The 16,365-nt window shown below is 55.8% G+C and overlaps 4 protein-coding genes across 4 annotated transcripts; 1 reads left to right on the plus strand and 3 right to left on the minus strand.

Annotated features, from left to right (window-relative positions):
* Nucleotides 1–18: 18 nt before the first annotated feature.
* Nucleotides 19–3,238, minus strand: MONBRDRAFT_26936 (uncharacterized protein; the record flags this gene model as incomplete). Its single annotated transcript, XM_001747371.1, has 10 exons — nucleotides 19–171; nucleotides 280–574; nucleotides 746–875; nucleotides 980–1,033; nucleotides 1,166–1,722; nucleotides 1,876–2,105; nucleotides 2,235–2,315; nucleotides 2,414–2,750; nucleotides 2,942–3,045; nucleotides 3,173–3,238. The coding sequence occupies 10 exons, from the start codon at nucleotides 3,236–3,238 to the stop codon at nucleotides 19–21; spliced, it is 2,007 nt and encodes a 668-aa protein (XP_001747423.1).
* Nucleotides 3,239–5,344: 2,106 nt separating this feature from the next.
* On the plus strand, nucleotides 5,345–9,076 carry MONBRDRAFT_37779 (uncharacterized protein; the record flags this gene model as incomplete). The annotated part of the gene is made up of 11 exons (XM_001747276.1): nucleotides 5,345–5,381; nucleotides 5,521–5,867; nucleotides 6,907–7,029; nucleotides 7,140–7,270; nucleotides 7,394–7,479; nucleotides 7,567–7,659; nucleotides 7,757–7,881; nucleotides 8,021–8,101; nucleotides 8,245–8,304; nucleotides 8,419–8,529; nucleotides 8,678–9,076. The coding sequence occupies 11 exons, from the start codon at nucleotides 5,345–5,347 to the stop codon at nucleotides 8,795–8,797; spliced, it is 1,314 nt and encodes a 437-aa protein (XP_001747328.1). The 3' UTR covers nucleotides 8,798–9,076.
* A 52-nt stretch (nucleotides 9,077–9,128) lies between these two features.
* Nucleotides 9,129–13,202, minus strand: MONBRDRAFT_33149 (uncharacterized protein; the record flags this gene model as incomplete). The annotated part of the gene is made up of 7 exons (XM_001747372.1): nucleotides 9,129–10,742; nucleotides 10,838–10,955; nucleotides 11,038–11,123; nucleotides 11,338–11,419; nucleotides 11,493–11,635; nucleotides 11,709–11,808; nucleotides 11,947–13,202. The coding sequence occupies 7 exons, from the start codon at nucleotides 13,200–13,202 to the stop codon at nucleotides 9,129–9,131; spliced, it is 3,399 nt and encodes a 1,132-aa protein (XP_001747424.1).
* Nucleotides 13,203–13,771: 569 nt separating this feature from the next.
* MONBRDRAFT_26939 (uncharacterized protein) lies at nucleotides 13,772–16,072 on the minus strand (the record flags this gene model as incomplete). The annotated part of the gene is made up of 4 exons (XM_001747373.1): nucleotides 13,772–14,914; nucleotides 15,067–15,122; nucleotides 15,215–15,607; nucleotides 15,730–16,072. 4 exons carry the CDS (start codon nucleotides 16,070–16,072, stop codon nucleotides 13,772–13,774), a joined length of 1,935 nt encoding a protein of 644 aa, XP_001747425.1.
* Nucleotides 16,073–16,365: the final 293 nt, after the last annotated feature.

Genomic DNA, 16,365 nt, shown 5'->3' on the forward strand with positions numbered 1-16,365 from the left:
ACTAGTTTGTTCTTGGGTTTACGGCTTGGCGGGCTTGCCATCGCGCTTCTCATAGATGGCATCAATCTGCTCCTTGTAGCGCTTGAGCAGCTGAGGCCTTCGCAGCTTGAAGGTGGGCGTGAGGCAGTCGTTCTCGGGTGAGAAGCCCTGTTGCATGTCGTTGATCTCATTCTATTGCAATGCAATTTAAACAAGGCGTGAGTGGATTCAAGCACCTGGTAGCATCGTTTTCGCTTGTGTGCCTCGGAGTCGAGGCTTGGGGCCAAGCGCGACGCGTACCTCAATGATCACATCCTGGGGCACCTTGAAACTGGCCACCTTGTCCGCCTTGGCAATGCGACGAATGTCATCTGAGATGAGCTTTTCAACGCGCTCATCCTTGGTGGCGGTGGCAAAGTCGCCCTCGATGCCCTGCTCCTTGCACCACGGCATGATCGTGTCCGCGTCGGGCACAATGACGGCAACCAGCGTAGTGTGGAAGCTGTTGCCGTAGATCCAGATCTGACCCACATATTTGGACTTTTTGAAGATGCCCTCGAGCTCTTCGGCAGCCACATACTCGCCTTGTGCCAGCCTAGGAAAAAAAGAGCAGAGTCAGGCGGAAGAAAAAAAGGAAAGAGGTTCAAAAGCAAGCTCTGATGAATAAGACCACCATGGAACGGAAAAAAGACCACCATGGAACGGAAAAAAGACCAAAAAACGAAAAGGGGGCGGGACACCATCTTTTGCTGTGGCGAACACTGACTTGAAAATGTTTTTCTTGCGGTCGATGATCTGGATGGCGCCATCCTCCAAAAATTGGCCAATGTCACCCGTGTGCAGCCAGCCATCCTCATCCAGAGCCTCCTTGGTCTTGTCGGGCAGGTTATGGTAACCTTCAGGAACGGACATGGGCAATCAAGAGGCGTGAGACAGCGGTCAAACTGTCAAAACCACAGAGTGGGCGCATGGAAAAACGCAAAAGCATGCTTGGTCTTACCCGAGAAAAGGTTGGAGCCACGGATGCAGACCTCGCCGCGCGGGTAAGGCTTGTCTATTGGACGACAAAAAACAGCATCCTCGACGTTAGCTCCTCCAGAGGAAGAAGTGTGCGTGTCACAAGGGGGTGGATTGGGGCGGCACACAAATGAAGGCGTGTTTAAGCAAGAGGAGGACCGGAACGCACCGGTGTGCAGATAGTTCATGTCAGGAACATCGGCCAGCTTGATCTCGCACGAGGGAATGGGCTCGCCAACCTTGCCAGCGGCGTCGAGATAGCCGAGGGGAGTCACGCAAGCGGCAGCGGCGTTCTCAGTCATGCCATAGCCTTGGAACACGTCGCAGCAGAAGACGACCTTCAAAAAGTCCATAAGATGGCCTGGCATAGGGGCAGCGCCTGTGGCCATCATGCGGACGCGGCCGCCCAGGCGCATCTTGGTCTTGTTGAAGACCAAGCTGTCCCAGACTGGGTTGCGGGTGCCGTTGCGGACATTCTCGAGCTGGTTCTTGTAGGCAGTGTCGAAAATGCTCTTCTTGACCCAGCCGGATTCCTCGACGGTCTGCTGGACCTTGTCGTAGATGCGGCTGTACACGCGGGGCACACCGGCAAAGATGGTGGGACGCAGCGTCATGATGTCGTCGGTCAAAAGACGAATGTTGCCTTGGTAAAAGCCGACGGAGGCACCAAAGCCCAGACCAGTGAGCTGCAGCAGAGCTTCCAGGCAATGGGCCAGGGGCAGGTAACTACATTGATAAGCAACGCAGCAGTGAGGCCAGCAGGTTGGACCAAGCAAAGCAGGCTGTGAGCCTTGGGATTGGGGCTGGGAGGGCCAAGGAAGCTGTGTCCACTTGCACTCAGTCACTCTTGAGCCGACGGCATTTAGCAAGGAGGCGTACCTGAGATAGACATCATCCTCATTGAGGCGGATACCGATACCGATGATGGCACCGACGTTGGAGAGGACGCTCTTGTTGGAGAGGCGAACACCCTTGGGGTTGCCAGTGGTTCCCGACGTGTACATGTAGTAAACCAAGTCCTCGGTGGTTCGCTCCGCGGGCTCTCCGGGCTTGTCGCAGGTCTTGGCAAACTCATCCATGCTAAAGATTGTGAAGCCAGCGTCCTCGCCCTAAAACCACAAGACCATCTGAGTTACGAGGCAACCGTAGGTGCTTGATAACCCGGATATGCGGAACTAAAGTGACGACTTCAAGCAAATGAACGCAACATAGTCGTGCATGTTGCCAGCAAAAGGTACCTTCTTGCGCATCTCGTCTGTAACAGGGTCAAAGACGATGATCGTCTTGACGCACTTGGCTTCAGTGGCATTCTCAATTAGCTGTGGATGCGTTTAAGGTGAGTATTGGCAGAAGGGCAGGTGGGCAGAGCACATTCGCGCACAGAGACATGGTGCACCAGCAAAAAAATAGGACGGACCGTGTCAAAGTTTTCCTTGGAAACGAACACGGTTTCGACACCGGCATCACCGAGGATAAAGGTGACGGCCGAAGGGCCAAGAGTATCGTAGAGGGGCACGCAGATGGCGCCTTGGCGCATGGTGGCCATGAAGCTCTTCATCCACTCGGGGCGGTTAATGCTGAAGATACCGATGGCATCCTCAGCCTTGACACCGAGCTTGTCGAGGGCACCGCCGAGCTGCTCAACCTGGGCATGAATCTCCTCGTAGGTCTCAAACTCAAACTCGCCGCGCTTGCCATTGGGCAGGTAGCTGCGGATACCCATGCAGTCGTTCTTGGCAAACTTGACCGAGCCACTACGAGGTGACGCGCGAAAATATTATGGTGAGGCGTTCCTCTTCACCTGAACTCGGTCGGAAAGGGAGAGAGCGAGAAAGGGAGAAATAGGAGAATGCGACGAGGGGAGGGAAAAACCAGCCAGGACGAGGTGGCAGAGGATAAAAAAAAAAAAATATCCATCTGCGGAGCAAAACAACGATGCACCCACCGCTTCCAGAGCTTCCAGACCGTGTTGATGTCGGGTTCATCCTCAAAAGGAAGCTCAATGAGGCGATCCTTGAAGTTGCGATGGCGCACTGTGTAGCTTGAGTTCTAGCAGGGTAGCGAAAGAAGCGATCGTTGGGAGTCGCAATGTCAGAGCAAAAGTGAGTGATCAGCAGCGCCTGGCGCTTAAATCTTCTTCTTCCTCTTGCGCCGGGCTTGATGGCTGCGCACGTACCTCAGTGGCGGGCGCCACTTGGACGCACATTTCCCTGACGGGATCAAATGAGGGTGTGTTACCCATGGTGACTGTATTTATGGTTCTGCGGGAAAAATAGGAGCCTAGTGAGAGTATGGTGCTTTGGCAATCGGTCGCGGCCAGTGTTTGAGGCAGGGAAGAGAGAGGCGGGGGGTGTTACAGCCGCAAAAAGGGATTCATGGAGCCATTGAAACCCCACCCGCACAAACAACAACATTAAGCACAGCCAAGGCCAAACGCAACCCGCCCACAAACGCGCAGTCACAGACACAGAAGAACACGAGCAAGCAGCTCGCGTGCTCGCAACATAGGTGTATGACCGCGCCACTCGCCCTCTCTCACGAAGCCCCAACACTTGGCTGCGACCGCGCAAGCGGCCAACGAGGGAGGAATCGGGAGTGCACAAGAAAACACAAGCAGGCACTCGGCATGCCCTGTCTGGGTGCGGAACTACCATGGGCCCGGAGCCAGAAGCCCTTCCCGACCGACGTTGGGCCTTGAAATCAGGGGCGACGCACACCAACGGCACTGACGCACCGATCCATCCAATAACAACACACAACGCAACACAGTGCAGTTGGAGCCGTTGAGCAGCCTGCCTGCCTCCCCTTGTCTCTTTGGGATCATCCCCGATCCTTTCAGCGCACAGCAGCAGCAGAGGAGTACCCTTTGTGCCAAGAGGCGATGCCTTTCAAATGCAATCCAGTTGAATATGGCCACTGGCGATGAGGGCTGGCGCTGCCGTTTTACCTCCAAAAACTGATTTGCAAGCAGATAGAAAAATGAGAAAGAGTCGAAACCACGAGAGATTCACAACACGTTCACGTTGGCAGACTTGGTGCACGGGTTTGCACAGAAATCGAAGTAATTCAAACCATAATATTATGCATATAAGTGATAGTTTGAGAAGAAAATTATCGGGTTTGTGTAGATGAGTGATGAACTTTGCGTGTGATGAGAGAGAGAGCAAGAGCAAGAGAGGGAGAGAGAGAGCAAGAGAGAGAGGTGGAGGTGTAATGTGTAACATCGGTAAGACTTGGGATGCGCCATGCTGACAAGGGCAAGAACGATCGCAGGTGCAAAACGCGTGCTGCTGGACCTGCTCAGCTTGTTGTAAAATAGCTATCGGTTAGAGCAGGCTTTTGGGGGTAAAATGATACATAATGTGTCAAGGCATTGTCAGCAAATTTGACCGTTGCAGTTTATCGGTTTTAATTTTTGTCGGTTTGCTCGACTCAAGAGCCATGGTGGAAGCGACATCGCAGCGCCCGCTCGTGGGCACGGGTGACTATCATGATGATGCCATGTCTGAGGATGAAAGGTCCGTTGGCTAGCCACGCTGCCCGACCCCACCCGACGCCTAGCCCGCGCCTGCTGCGGTGCAGATGGGGCTCTGTGCACGCCAGACAACTGATTCAAACATCTTGGTGATTGAATTCATAGAGACGCCATTGCTGCCGCTCAAAGAGATCCATCCCTGGCTGATGAGAGCGCCGACCCCGGTGCCACAACTGGAGCAGCTCCCACGAGTGAAGCCGCCACTACCGCCGCTGCCCCGCCCAAGCGTCACGTCAGCAAACGTCCGACGCTCAACGTAGATCGGTGTGCCCTTTTTTGCTCTGGCAAAGCCTCCTAGTACTCGTGCCGTTTGTGTTCCGTCGGTTGAATCCTCTTACAGAGTGTGTTGTGCTGCCTTCACGCACGTCAGCCTGCTCAACGAGGAGACGGGCCTGCCAGTTCTCGCCCAAACCTTTCCGAAACACGTTAAATTTGTACACAAGCGCGGCCACGAGGTCTGACAATCTCGATTGCCAGCTCCTTTGCCAGCTGAAACTGTTCTCATCCTGAGTACTGTGCGGTCTGGATGGATGTGCTCATGTGCTTGATCATGCTCACGGTGATGACAGACACACAATCTACGCATCTTGATGAACCACTATGAACAATGGATTGATCACTTGATGCCCTCCATGGCCATTGACGATGCCGTCGAGACAATTGAAAAGCTCGGGCACAAAATGCGCGTCAAGGTTAGCGACCCCGACGCCAAGCCTGCATCTGGTGCCATCCTCCTCTCACTTTGACCTTTGTATGCTTTATATGGGTGGGGATTGATAGGACTATGTGCAACACTTGCGCATGGACGCCAGCATGACTGAGGAGGAGCGACAGATCGCTGCGCGCCAAGGTATGGGTCGGAACAAGGTCGTGAACACAGTCACTTGTGACTGCCCGTGTATGTGTGTGTGTGTGTGTGTGTGTGTGTGTGTGTGTGTGTGTGTGTGTGTGTGTGTGTTGCCTCTCACGCCACTCTGGCTCCTGCTTAGCCCAAGAAGAGGCAGAGGCCGCCGAGGAGTACTTTGCAGAGCAGCCTGACATGGACGATGACAGTGATGGGGACGCGCCTCTCCCCGTGGATGCGCCGCGATCGGCTCCAGCACCCTCACAGCCTGCAGACGAGGTCGACAACGACGACTTTGAAGCTCCCATGCTGTCCACCAATACTGCCACGCCCGCGACGCAAGCGACACAAGCGATGCCGACGACACAGACGACACAGACGGCACCGGCCACACCAGCGACGGGCACCGGCGCAGCAGATGCTCGTCCCAACCGGGAGCGCAGTGCTGATCCCGACGACGAGCTGGACCGGCTCTTGGCCGAAGAGGAGGAGGTGCGTTGCCCCAGCCCTACTCCTTTCGAGTTAACTTGGCTGAATGAGCGTGTGAAGCAAAGCATGCATAGAGATGGGCGAGGTTGAGGAACAGTGCCTGCACACCTTTGGTGGTGGCCAAGTTCGTAGTCACCTCACGACTCATTCTTTCTTGATCTCGCCCTAGTTTCACCGCCAAATGGCCATGGAGGATGGCCCCGAACCCCCCTTTTAAGCTCGCTTCCGTGGTCGCTGTCGATTTTACCGCCATTTCTGCTCGCGTCTTACTGTTTGCTTTTTGTTTGTTTCCCATCAATCTTGTCTTCAACCTCCTTGTTCTTTCCTGTCTCCTCGTTCCCATATTGCCGTTGCTGCCCTCGTTTAGTGGCCAAAAGCACCCTGGCCCGTTCGCGCTGTGCGCGATTCGCACCAAAGTCTTCCCCAAATACAACACCTGTTGACAACTGCTGTTACAAGACTGTCAGACAATTCAATTCAAATGCAATCACCTTTGTTCCCGCTCTGTCTCCGTCTCTATCTCTGGTTTTCTACCGCTTCTCACCTTTATCTCTGGCCGTATGGTAAAAACGCTGCCAAAACGGTTCCGATCACTCATGCCCCCCACCTCTCCCTCTATCTGTCTTCGTCTTTCTGTGCGTCTCTCTACCTCTCTCCACACCCGCGTGCCACTTTGCCGCTTCTTCTTCTTTTTTCTTCTTTTTGCGTTTGCGCAGTCGTCTGTGCGCTGTGTTAGCTGATTTGCCCGACGCTCAACAGTTTGGAAACCCAGCAGGATGGCCATGCGTCAAGTTGCCGCCGCCACCACGCCGTCCACGCTGGCATGCTGGCTTGCTCAGCCTGCCGCGCGCCGCGCGCCAGCTTTTGTTGTGGCCGCCGAGCGCGTAGGTCCCTCGTTCACCCGCTGGCTCGGCCAACACCACCCCGAGCTGCGGCGGGGCCTGTGGTGACGGTTGCCTGTTCCCAGTGCTATTAGTTCAAGCCCTTCATCTCCATTCATTCCGCTCACCCTTCCCTTTCCCTGCTTCCGCTACACATGCAGCGTGCTCTCGCGCATGCTCGTCCCGCACATGCCGAGGAGGAGCCTACCGCAGAAAAGAAGGCTAAAAGCGCCGAGAAGGCCACCCGCAGCCAAGTTGGCGGCCCTATCGGGCAGCTCATCAAGGTTTGTTTGCTTTTTACGCTCTGATGTGTCCTGATTTGAGGCTCAGGTGAACGACCTCTGCCCGGCTTTATGGATCATTTATTGTGCTCGGCACATTTTGCTCGGCACAGGCCTTCAACTGGGTCAAAGACCAGGTCACTGAGGATTCTGTTCACTACGAAAAGTCCAAGGCTTATCAAGCACCAGTGGACCGTCGCCGTTCTAGCATCGAAAAGCCTAGCGAAGCTTTCCAGGCCAACGAGTACGCCGCTTTTTTTCCTTTTTTTTTTTTTTTTGTTCCCAACTTGGCACTTTGTGACAGAGTCAACTGATGCAGCCTGATTTTGATATATCCTATCCCGACCTCTTCCCTATTCCTTCATAGGGATGAGACTGGCATCGTTATGCACAAGGAATCTCGTTGGGAGTCTCAGTGGAACAGCTTCAAGGAGAACAACCCCGTCCTTAACCGTGCGTTGACCTAGATCATCTCAGCCCGCCAGCCCGACCCAGCCTGCCAGCCTGACTCACCCTACTCACGCGCTTTCTGCCTGTCAGGTATTTTTGATCTGCAAATGAAGTATGATGAGAGTGATAACGTCCTTGTGCGCGGTGCACGCAGCGTGACGGACACTCTGACTGACCGTCTCGGTACGTTTGTCAGCCCCACCCCCTCCCAAGCCGCCGGGCGCGTGAATCGCTCGCCACTCTTTTTTCATCCAGTCTATCCCTCAACCGACTCGCATAGGCCAAGTCTTTGAGAATGACGAGAGTGGCGCCGTTCTCGCTGAAGTGCAACGTTTGGACCCAACCTTCGACCGTCTTGCTTTCACGCTCCACTGTGAGAAGAAGGTCATCCCTGCCGTGCTCGAGGTACGCGGTCCAAGCTCTACCCCTGACTCAGTCCCGACTTGACTGACTTGCTCCTTGACGAATGTGCGCCTTCATGTTCAAAAATCGCTGCGTTGTCTTACCACCCACTTCTGCCTCTCCCCGCGCTCCATCGGCACAGGCATTTATTGCCGGTGACAAGGAGGTTCTGAAGGAGTGGTGCGCCGAGGTCTGCTTCAACAACATGGCCGCGCAAATCGACGTCAGTGCTCCATTTTCCCGCTCTACCATTTACACGCGGTTGCATACTCGCCATCCACGGAGCATGGCATATGCGCACAATCATGTCCGGTCCTCCCCCCTCTCGCTCCCCTCTCTCACGTTTTTTTTTTTCTGGCATGTTAGCAACGCGAGGCGTCGGGTATCATCTACGAAGCTCGCATTCTCGACATTGCTGACGTGGAGGTGAGCCGAGATATTTTTGCCTCTTTCTTTCTATATCTTTGTTGAGCGCCGCCGCGCCTTCGTTCTCCGTCGACCCCTCACGCACCCTTGCTCATCTTCATCTAACATCGTCAGTACATCACGGCGCAACGCATGGACGAAGGACCTGTCCTCGTCTTTGTCTTCAATGCCCAGCAAACCCACTGCATCCGTGACCGTACCGGTGCTGTTGTTGAGGGCTCTGAGGTGCGCACATGCAATATACACGAAAGCCGTATCCCTCGTATACTTTCCACTCTACACCCATGCATTCACGCTCAGCATGACCCTGATCAACGTGCTTGCGCGTTGTGGATACTCATGGGCCATTTCTGTCCTTTTTTTCTCCATTTAGGATAACATCCAGCAATCAATGTACATGTTTGCTATGCGCCGCAACCCGGCCATCTTCGACCCGAAGCTGGCATGGCAGGTGCTCGAGATGAACCTGGTCAACTCTACTCCCGTCTGGTAGAGCAAGCCCCAATACGTAGTTACGCTGGCTGTTTGCTTCGTTTGATGATGTGGTTTATCAGTGAAGTGCAGCGCGTTCCACCCCTCCCTACCACTGATACATTTGTCCCAGACCGTTGTTTTCATGAGTTGGCAAGGTAGTGGATGGAGGATCAACACGCCTCAAATCATAGCGGAAGAAATTTCAAACCCCAAGAGAAAAAAAAAAAATTGGTCAACTCAATTCACAATGTCAGTCAATGCCACGCGAGCTGCGGTCAATTGAGAGTAGTGCCAAGCCAAGAATCTGTCTTTTGATTCGTGCGGGCCCAGCCATCACCCGCCCCACGCTGTTAGCGTCGGGGCCGTCCTTTGCGCTGCTGCTGCTGCTGTTGTTGCTGCTGCTCGTGGTGTCTCGCCGCAGCAAGCAAGACCTCTGTCTTGTCGATCCGACACACCTCAACCAAAATGTCATTCAACTCAGGGTCGGGTACGAGGCCTGCCTCCAGCATGCGATCATACACCACCATGGCACGATCAATCTCACGGCGGCGGCCATAGTGGAAGATCATGCGCGTAAAAACCTTCAGATTTGCCGGCTCAATGGCTTCCAGGTACTCATCAAAAGCTTGCTGCATGGCCGAAAAGTTTTCTGCTTGACCACAGGCTTCGATGAGGTGCAAATACGTGTCCTCGTCCGGCTTGAGCTGAAGTGCTCGAATCTCGTGCAGCACCCTCTGTGCACTGTCCAAATCACCCTTGGCCGCACACAAGGCCAAGGCCTGATTGCACACTCTCAAATTGGGCTGCATAAGCTTGTCTGTAAATGTGTCATGATACGTGTCCAGACCCAGCTGTACAATGCTCGAAGCCTGCTTTTCTACGTCAGCCCACACGGGGGCTGAGTGGTTCTGGCGCGCCTCGCGATATAAGGCCTCCACCATGTTGTGGCAGGCACGCAGAGCACCCGTGTAAAAGTCGAGGCCGACGGCCACTCGATGCTCCTTGACATAGGCGATGATGTCGCGCATCTGACGTTCCATGTCTTCGCTGCTGGCAGCAATGGCCGCCATCCAGACATCGGCTGCCTGAGGGGATAGGGTCTGGCCGCGCTGAATCGCATTGTGGATGATGTTGGCTGCCTTGTCTGGTTGACCAAACTTCAAGTGCTTACGGGCCAGCAGGGTGTGCGTGACCAGGTCGGGCTCGAGCTTATCCGACTCCATCTCGCGCAACACGCGCTGCACCCTATCCAACTGTCGGCGATTGCTGACCGCGCGAATGATGCAGTGGTAGATCTTCAAGTTGGGCTTGCTGTTGGCAGCGCGCATTTGGTCCAGCACCTTGAGGGCGGCAGTGAAGTTGCCGCTCTGCGCAAACGACTCAGTCAGAATGCTGTACGAGTCGCGAGGAGGAGTGATCCCTTGCTCGGACATGCGCGTAAAGGCATCTACCACCATGGCAATGTCATGGCTGTCCGCCACCATGCTCAAGAAGCGCATGTGCACAGGCGCCGGGAAGCGGATCTTGTGACGCATGAAAGCGTCATGCAAACGGTAGGCCGTGACGCCACGCGTGGCGCCGTCCTTCTCGCGCAGTTCATCCGCAATCGCATTCGCAACAGCGCGATAGGTCACGTCCAAATGAGGCAAAGTGAGCACCACCTCGTCCAGCAATGCGGTAGAGTCATCTCCCTCGGTGGCGAGTTGCAAAAGAACACCGGCGATGGCTCGGTGGCGCACATCTGTTCCCGTAGCCTTCTCCGGGAAACGCGAGCTGAGATTCAAGTAGGCATGCATCGGCGCGGCTAGGCGCCCATGGTCAGCAGCGGGAGCGCTGGCCTCAGTTGCACTGGAGGTCTTGACTGAGGTGTTGTCGTGACGCGCCACGCTCAAGAGCAAGCTGGTCAGAGCGCGTGTAACAGCCAGCTGATCTTGACGATCAAAGGTGAGGGCATCCGATAGCGTCTAAGAGGCCAAGTTTGACACATGAGCTGTTGTGCACAGAGATCATGGTTTGGCCGCGAGACGGAGCAGGTAAGCCGGGTAGTCAACGCCTGTACCTTGCGCGCAATGGTCATCGCTTGCTTGACCACAGGCAGTGCTGTCTCAGCCACAGCATGGCAACTGGCGGCCGTCAGCACCTGGTTGAGCGGCTCGAGTATCGCGCCAACCCCGCGCCTGAGTTTCGAAGCTGACATGAGTGAACGCATGACCGCAACGGACTTAGTTCCAATGCCGCTTGGGATGAGATGTGGCTTACAGGTTTTGTTTCTCCGGATCGAGGTGGCGCTGAAGCGCTGCGTCGATCTTGGTCACCGTTGCGGGCGCAATGGTACCAGCCTCCAGCTGCTCCAACACAGCATGGACCACTGACGCCAAAGCGTTTGTGGAAAGCTGTCCCGAGGCGTGCTAAATTGTTTGGCGCGATAGTTGTCCCAAGCACCATAGCCACAGGGACGCGTTTTGTCAGGGAAAGAAGATGAAGGTATCAACTGGTAGAATTGATGCAAATGGAATGCTTACGGGTGAGGCAATGGTGGTGAATTTCCTGTGCACAGACCTTGGAGACAAACTCTTCCATGAGTTGGGTGCGTGCTTGCGCGCTTGGCAGGTGCTCCAGCGCCGCGCAGTACCAGGCATTTCTATATTGACAAGCACCGTGAGACAGGTGGCACCCAGCTTGCGCTCGCTCCAACAAAGGCAAAGGCGACTGACCGTCGCTGGGCATTGAGCTTGATTTTTCGCTGCTCAAGGCTTTTCAGCAGACTTCCCACGAGCCCGGGTTGCTGTGCATCCACCAAACGCGCCACGAGGCTATCTAATGCGCTGGCATCGGAAGTGGCTAGAATTCCAATGGCCTAAAAGGAACAAGGCGACAACGGTGAATGCCAGCGCCCATCCGGTGAGGGTCAAACGCATGTGATGACTGACCAAATTGAAGGCTTCCGTGGGAGAGTGCTCGGCGACACAACGAAGCACATGTTGATGCGTTTCGGGCCAGAGCGCCTCCTGCACACGATCGGCTGGCTGGCTACGGGCAACGAAAGCCCAACAGAGGAAAACCCCGACGAGGTGATCGAGTGAGGTTGCTCGTGAGGAAGAGCCTGCTTGGTTGGCCTTGCATGCGGGCCAAAGGATCAGCAGAGAGTTGATAGGAACGATGACATACCGTTGCAAGAGCTGGAGGAGGTGCATGACGCCACCGTAGTCGTTGCGGTGTGCCACGGCATTGAGCAGAAGCGCAGCTACCTGCACCAGGTAATCGACGGGCTTACCATCGCTGCCTGCAGCCACGGCAGCCAGTTGAAGACGCTCGATGTACTCCACAATCTCTGGGCCTACAGGCAAGAGCATGTTGACGGCTGGGCGGAGCAGGGCGGCATCGGTTTCGCAACGGCACGCATGGGCCGCTGCTGCAATGGCAGCATCAACGTCTGGGGCGGCAAAATTGGCATCGCACAAATGGAGGGAATGGGCAACCGTGGCCATCCATCGCGCATCAGCGCGAAAGTCAGAGCGGACACCGGGCATGTCAAAGAGCTCGCGGGGCGCCAGGGTCATGAGTAGGATGTCATGCTGCACGGCAGCGCGCAGCATTTCCGCGATGAGGGGAAAGGCGTGTTCTGGACTGCTGTAGGGCAGTGCCCGAAGCAAGAGACCAAAAAGGGGCCGCCAGCGCACGTCAGTCGCAGCCTCGGGGGCCTTAATTGCACGTAAAAGATGCCGGCAGAAGACGGGTACCAGGTGCACAAGGGCTGAGGCCTGGAGGACAATCGAGGGTTGCTGGCTGTCTGAAATGGCTGTGCCCTTGGATCCGGCCAGTTCAAAGAGCTGGCGGCTGCGGCGTGAGGGCTGAACGCCGTGAAGTGCGTCTGGTGTAAGAGCGGGAGCTTTCTGGCGCAAGAACACAAACTGGGCGGCCGTGGTCGATGAAATGTGGGACGGGGTGGTGTTTGAATTGGAGAGGAGGAGCTCAGCGGCCAGGCGAACCATGCGCTCGCGAGTGTCGGCGTTGAGGTGCTCCAGATAGCGTTCCAGGGCCGGCAGGCGGTCAGCATCGGGCTGGTTGGACACGATGTTGGCGGCAGCAAGCAGGTGCAGTTCATCCGGTACGGATACTTTCAGACTTTCAAGTTCGTGGCGCAAATCGAGCGCGAGGTTCATATCAATCACCGAGAGGCGTGCATAGAGCTCTTGCAGGCGTGCCACGGGCACGGGCCGAGCCGCTGTCAACGAAGCGGCGCGTTGGCGGATGGCGGAAACAAAATCCTCGTCCCTGAGTGCCTCGGCCACAGTGGACTGATGGCGATGGTATCGAGGGCGAGCCTGACGTAGAGGCTGCGCCAGTGTGTCAACAGTCTGCCGATGACGGGCCAGCCAAGCCCGACGCGCTGCCACCCGGGCAGCCACACCCGGACGCCACATCCCAACCACTGCACGCCTCCCACCCCCTTCAATAAAGAGAGAGAGAGAAAGACGGGGAGAGAGAGAGAGGAGGAGGGAAGAGGGAGGGAGAGAGGGAGAGGAAAAAACGGCGAGATGAGACCGCCCCGCCGCCACAGACCACCAGAGGATGCCTTGGGTCAAATGCAATTTTCATCTCTCTCGCTCTCCTCTCTTCGTACCACATGCCCAAAAAGCTGACATTTATGCAAGATCTCCTCTCTCCTCTCTGGTGCATGGATGTATTTTACTTTTTGCCTCATCAAGGATGTTCCAATGCTCGTAAGAGGAGCGAAGGGCGAGGTTGTAATGCAGCTTCACGAGTCAATTTAACATCAGGGGGCGGGGGGGCGCTGGCAGTAGAATAGATATAAGAGGAGACATGGTTCGAGATCAATCATCAGATGGTCGGTTCAGGCGAGCAGCACGCCGCACACGCCCCGTCGGCAAATACATTTACATTGAGCCAGGCTTGCCCAAATTGTACGGCAGGCGCTAGGTACAAGGGCCAAGGTGGCCAAAGTCAGTCATCAACACAGCCCAAGCAGCATTCAAAACTGCGGCTCGCAGTGCTTGGTGCGAGTGATCTTGCGACGATCATGCATCACTTGGAAGGCCTGCGCATTCTCGTTGATAATGTGAAGGGTAAATTTGTTGCCATCAACAGCGAGAGCCGGAGGCACATCATATCGCAGGCAGGCCATGGCACCCAGGCCAGATTCCACCTGCAAAGGACCAGCCACCACGTCCGAATCCAGCTCCAATTGGACGGTCATCTGTTTCCTCGAGTCTTCCGAACGACGCACGCAAAACTGGAAAGTGTGCCCTTGCGCGCAATCCTGCTTGAAGCGGAAGCCCATGGTGCGATCATCATCGAAGAAGGACTTCACTCGGCGGCTTGGGCAGCTGCAGCTCGCCACACCATCCTCACTGCTTGTCGTCGTCGTCGTCGTCGTCGTCGTCGTTGTTGTTGACTGAGCGGTGGTCGACTTGGTAGTAGTAGTGGTGGTAGTAGTAGTAGTTGTGGTGGTGGTGGTCGACTTGGTGGTTGTCGGTAGGGACATGCCAAAGTGCCCTGAACCTTGGACGGTGTACTGGCCCAGGCTGCCATAGGCCGAGGGGTAGTATGTGCCATCACCATCACCCCACACATAGAGGTAGTACGTGCCGACCTGGGCCGAAAAAGAGATTTCTGCATTGGTTTGGCCATTTCGAGCGTCGGCCGCCACCACAGAACCGGCAGCATTGCGCACTTGAACGGCCACATCCAAGTTGTTCCCGTTGATGTTGCCGCCGCTGTACCAGGGGTTGACGCTCAGGGTCACAATACCCTGGTCCACGACGGTAAAGCGCCAAACATCGACGTCGTCCTCCTCGGTGATGATACCCGATGCCTGAATGGTAGACGCGTCCACGACTGTCATCACGGCGGCAGAGTCAGCCGTTTCACCGGCTTCATCCTGGCGCAAACTGAGAAGCGCCTCGATAATGTAAATGTCGTCCTCATCATTCGCACTACCAGTTACGCCGTTGAGGCCCTTGGACCATTGCGTCACCGACTTGCTGTACGGGGCGCCCATGATAGGCCCCCAGGAAGTGGGGTCACTACTCGAGCCTACGCCCGTGAAGTAACCCTCTCCTTCGCGCCTGTCATGCGGGAGTCCGAGGTTGTGACCAATCTGCGGCGTGACCAGCTAGTATGAGCCATTCATGGAATGACAATGGAAAGCGAGTCCAAGGCTGGTCCGCTCCCCCCCACCCATTCCAAAAGGAAAAAAAAAAAAAAGGAAAAAGAAACGAGAGAGGAGAGAGAAAAACACGAGATCAAAAGGCTGGAGCGGCGCACCTCATGACTGGAGGCTTCAGCAATGGTCTTGGAACCACCCAAGTTGTCAAAGTAGACTGCGTCGTATGTGACGTGCAGGAAAGCAAACTGAGTGAGCGTCGCAGGAACGTATGTGTGGCAACATGGCAACATGACTCCAAAGACATACCAAGAGCAGGCGAGTAGTAGGGCTGGTAGTACGAGGTGCCAAAGACGCCGACAAAGGCGACGCCACCAGCACTGCTGCCGTGGGGCATGTAGCTACCGTCCCGTTGTTGCCGGGAGGTAATCAGGCAGCGTGTGGTTCGCGATCCAAACGAGCTGGGTTCGACGGTGGTAACATCGACATCAAAGGGGGCAAAATCCTCCGCAACGCGACCCCACACATCAATGATGTTGGCCGTTTCAACAGCTGAGAAGCTTTTCGCATCTCCATCGAGATTGTAGGGCTTTGCGTCAAAACCTCCAGCCCAGCCATAGCCATAGTCGGGTTGTTGGTGGCCATCAAAGTCGAGGTAGATCACATTGGGCGCCCCTGGCTTGCTGTGCAGGAGGGGCAAACCTGACCACGACCACAAGGACCACAAGGATCACCGTGAGCACTATTCTGACACTGGCCTTGAACACAAAGAGACACTCGACAGGACATGCAAGCAAGGTAGAGGGACGATTGTAATGTCGTACCATCGCTGCGGTAGGCGGAGGCCTGTGCGAGCAGAGAGCGACGCTGGCGTGGGCCATGCTCGCTGGCTTTGGCTTGCGCAGCCATCTCGTCAGCATCGACCGTGTCGACAATCCGGAACATGCCCCAAGCATCCAGTTCCAAGTTGGAGCCATCTGCCGTGTCAATGTGCACGCGCTCGAGCTGGCGAGCCAGCTGGTTGTGTGCGGCCCGTGACAGCCCCTTGAGCTGCTGTACCTGATCGGCCGCCAAGTAGTTCTCAATGTTGTCGGTGGTCAGGCGTGAACTGGCCAGAGTGCATGCCAGCCCAGCCAAGAGCAACAGCTGGCTCAGCGTGGCGCGCATGGTGGCGGTGGGGACAAAATTGCTTGAGTCGTGGACACACAACACGCCACCAGGGACAAGATGTGGAAGTTGACAGGCTTTGTCGGCGGATCAGGGGAGGGCTCCGTCGGGGAAGGTGGAGAAAAATGCCACCTGCATACACCGTCTCGGCCGATCTTTGCCATGTTTCGGGTGCCGCCGGGCCAACGGTAGGGTCACCGAGGCAAGGTAGTCACAGCGCATGCCGTACACAGCAGGCAGGGGCTGACGCGGTCGTTAACCGAAGGCGGGACACACACACACACACTCAAGCG

This window comes from Monosiga brevicollis, genomic scaffold, assembly GCF_000002865.3.
Source record: "Monosiga brevicollis MX1 MONBRscaffold_16 genomic scaffold, whole genome shotgun sequence".
Taxonomy (NCBI): Eukaryota; class Choanoflagellata; order Craspedida; family Salpingoecidae; genus Monosiga; species Monosiga brevicollis.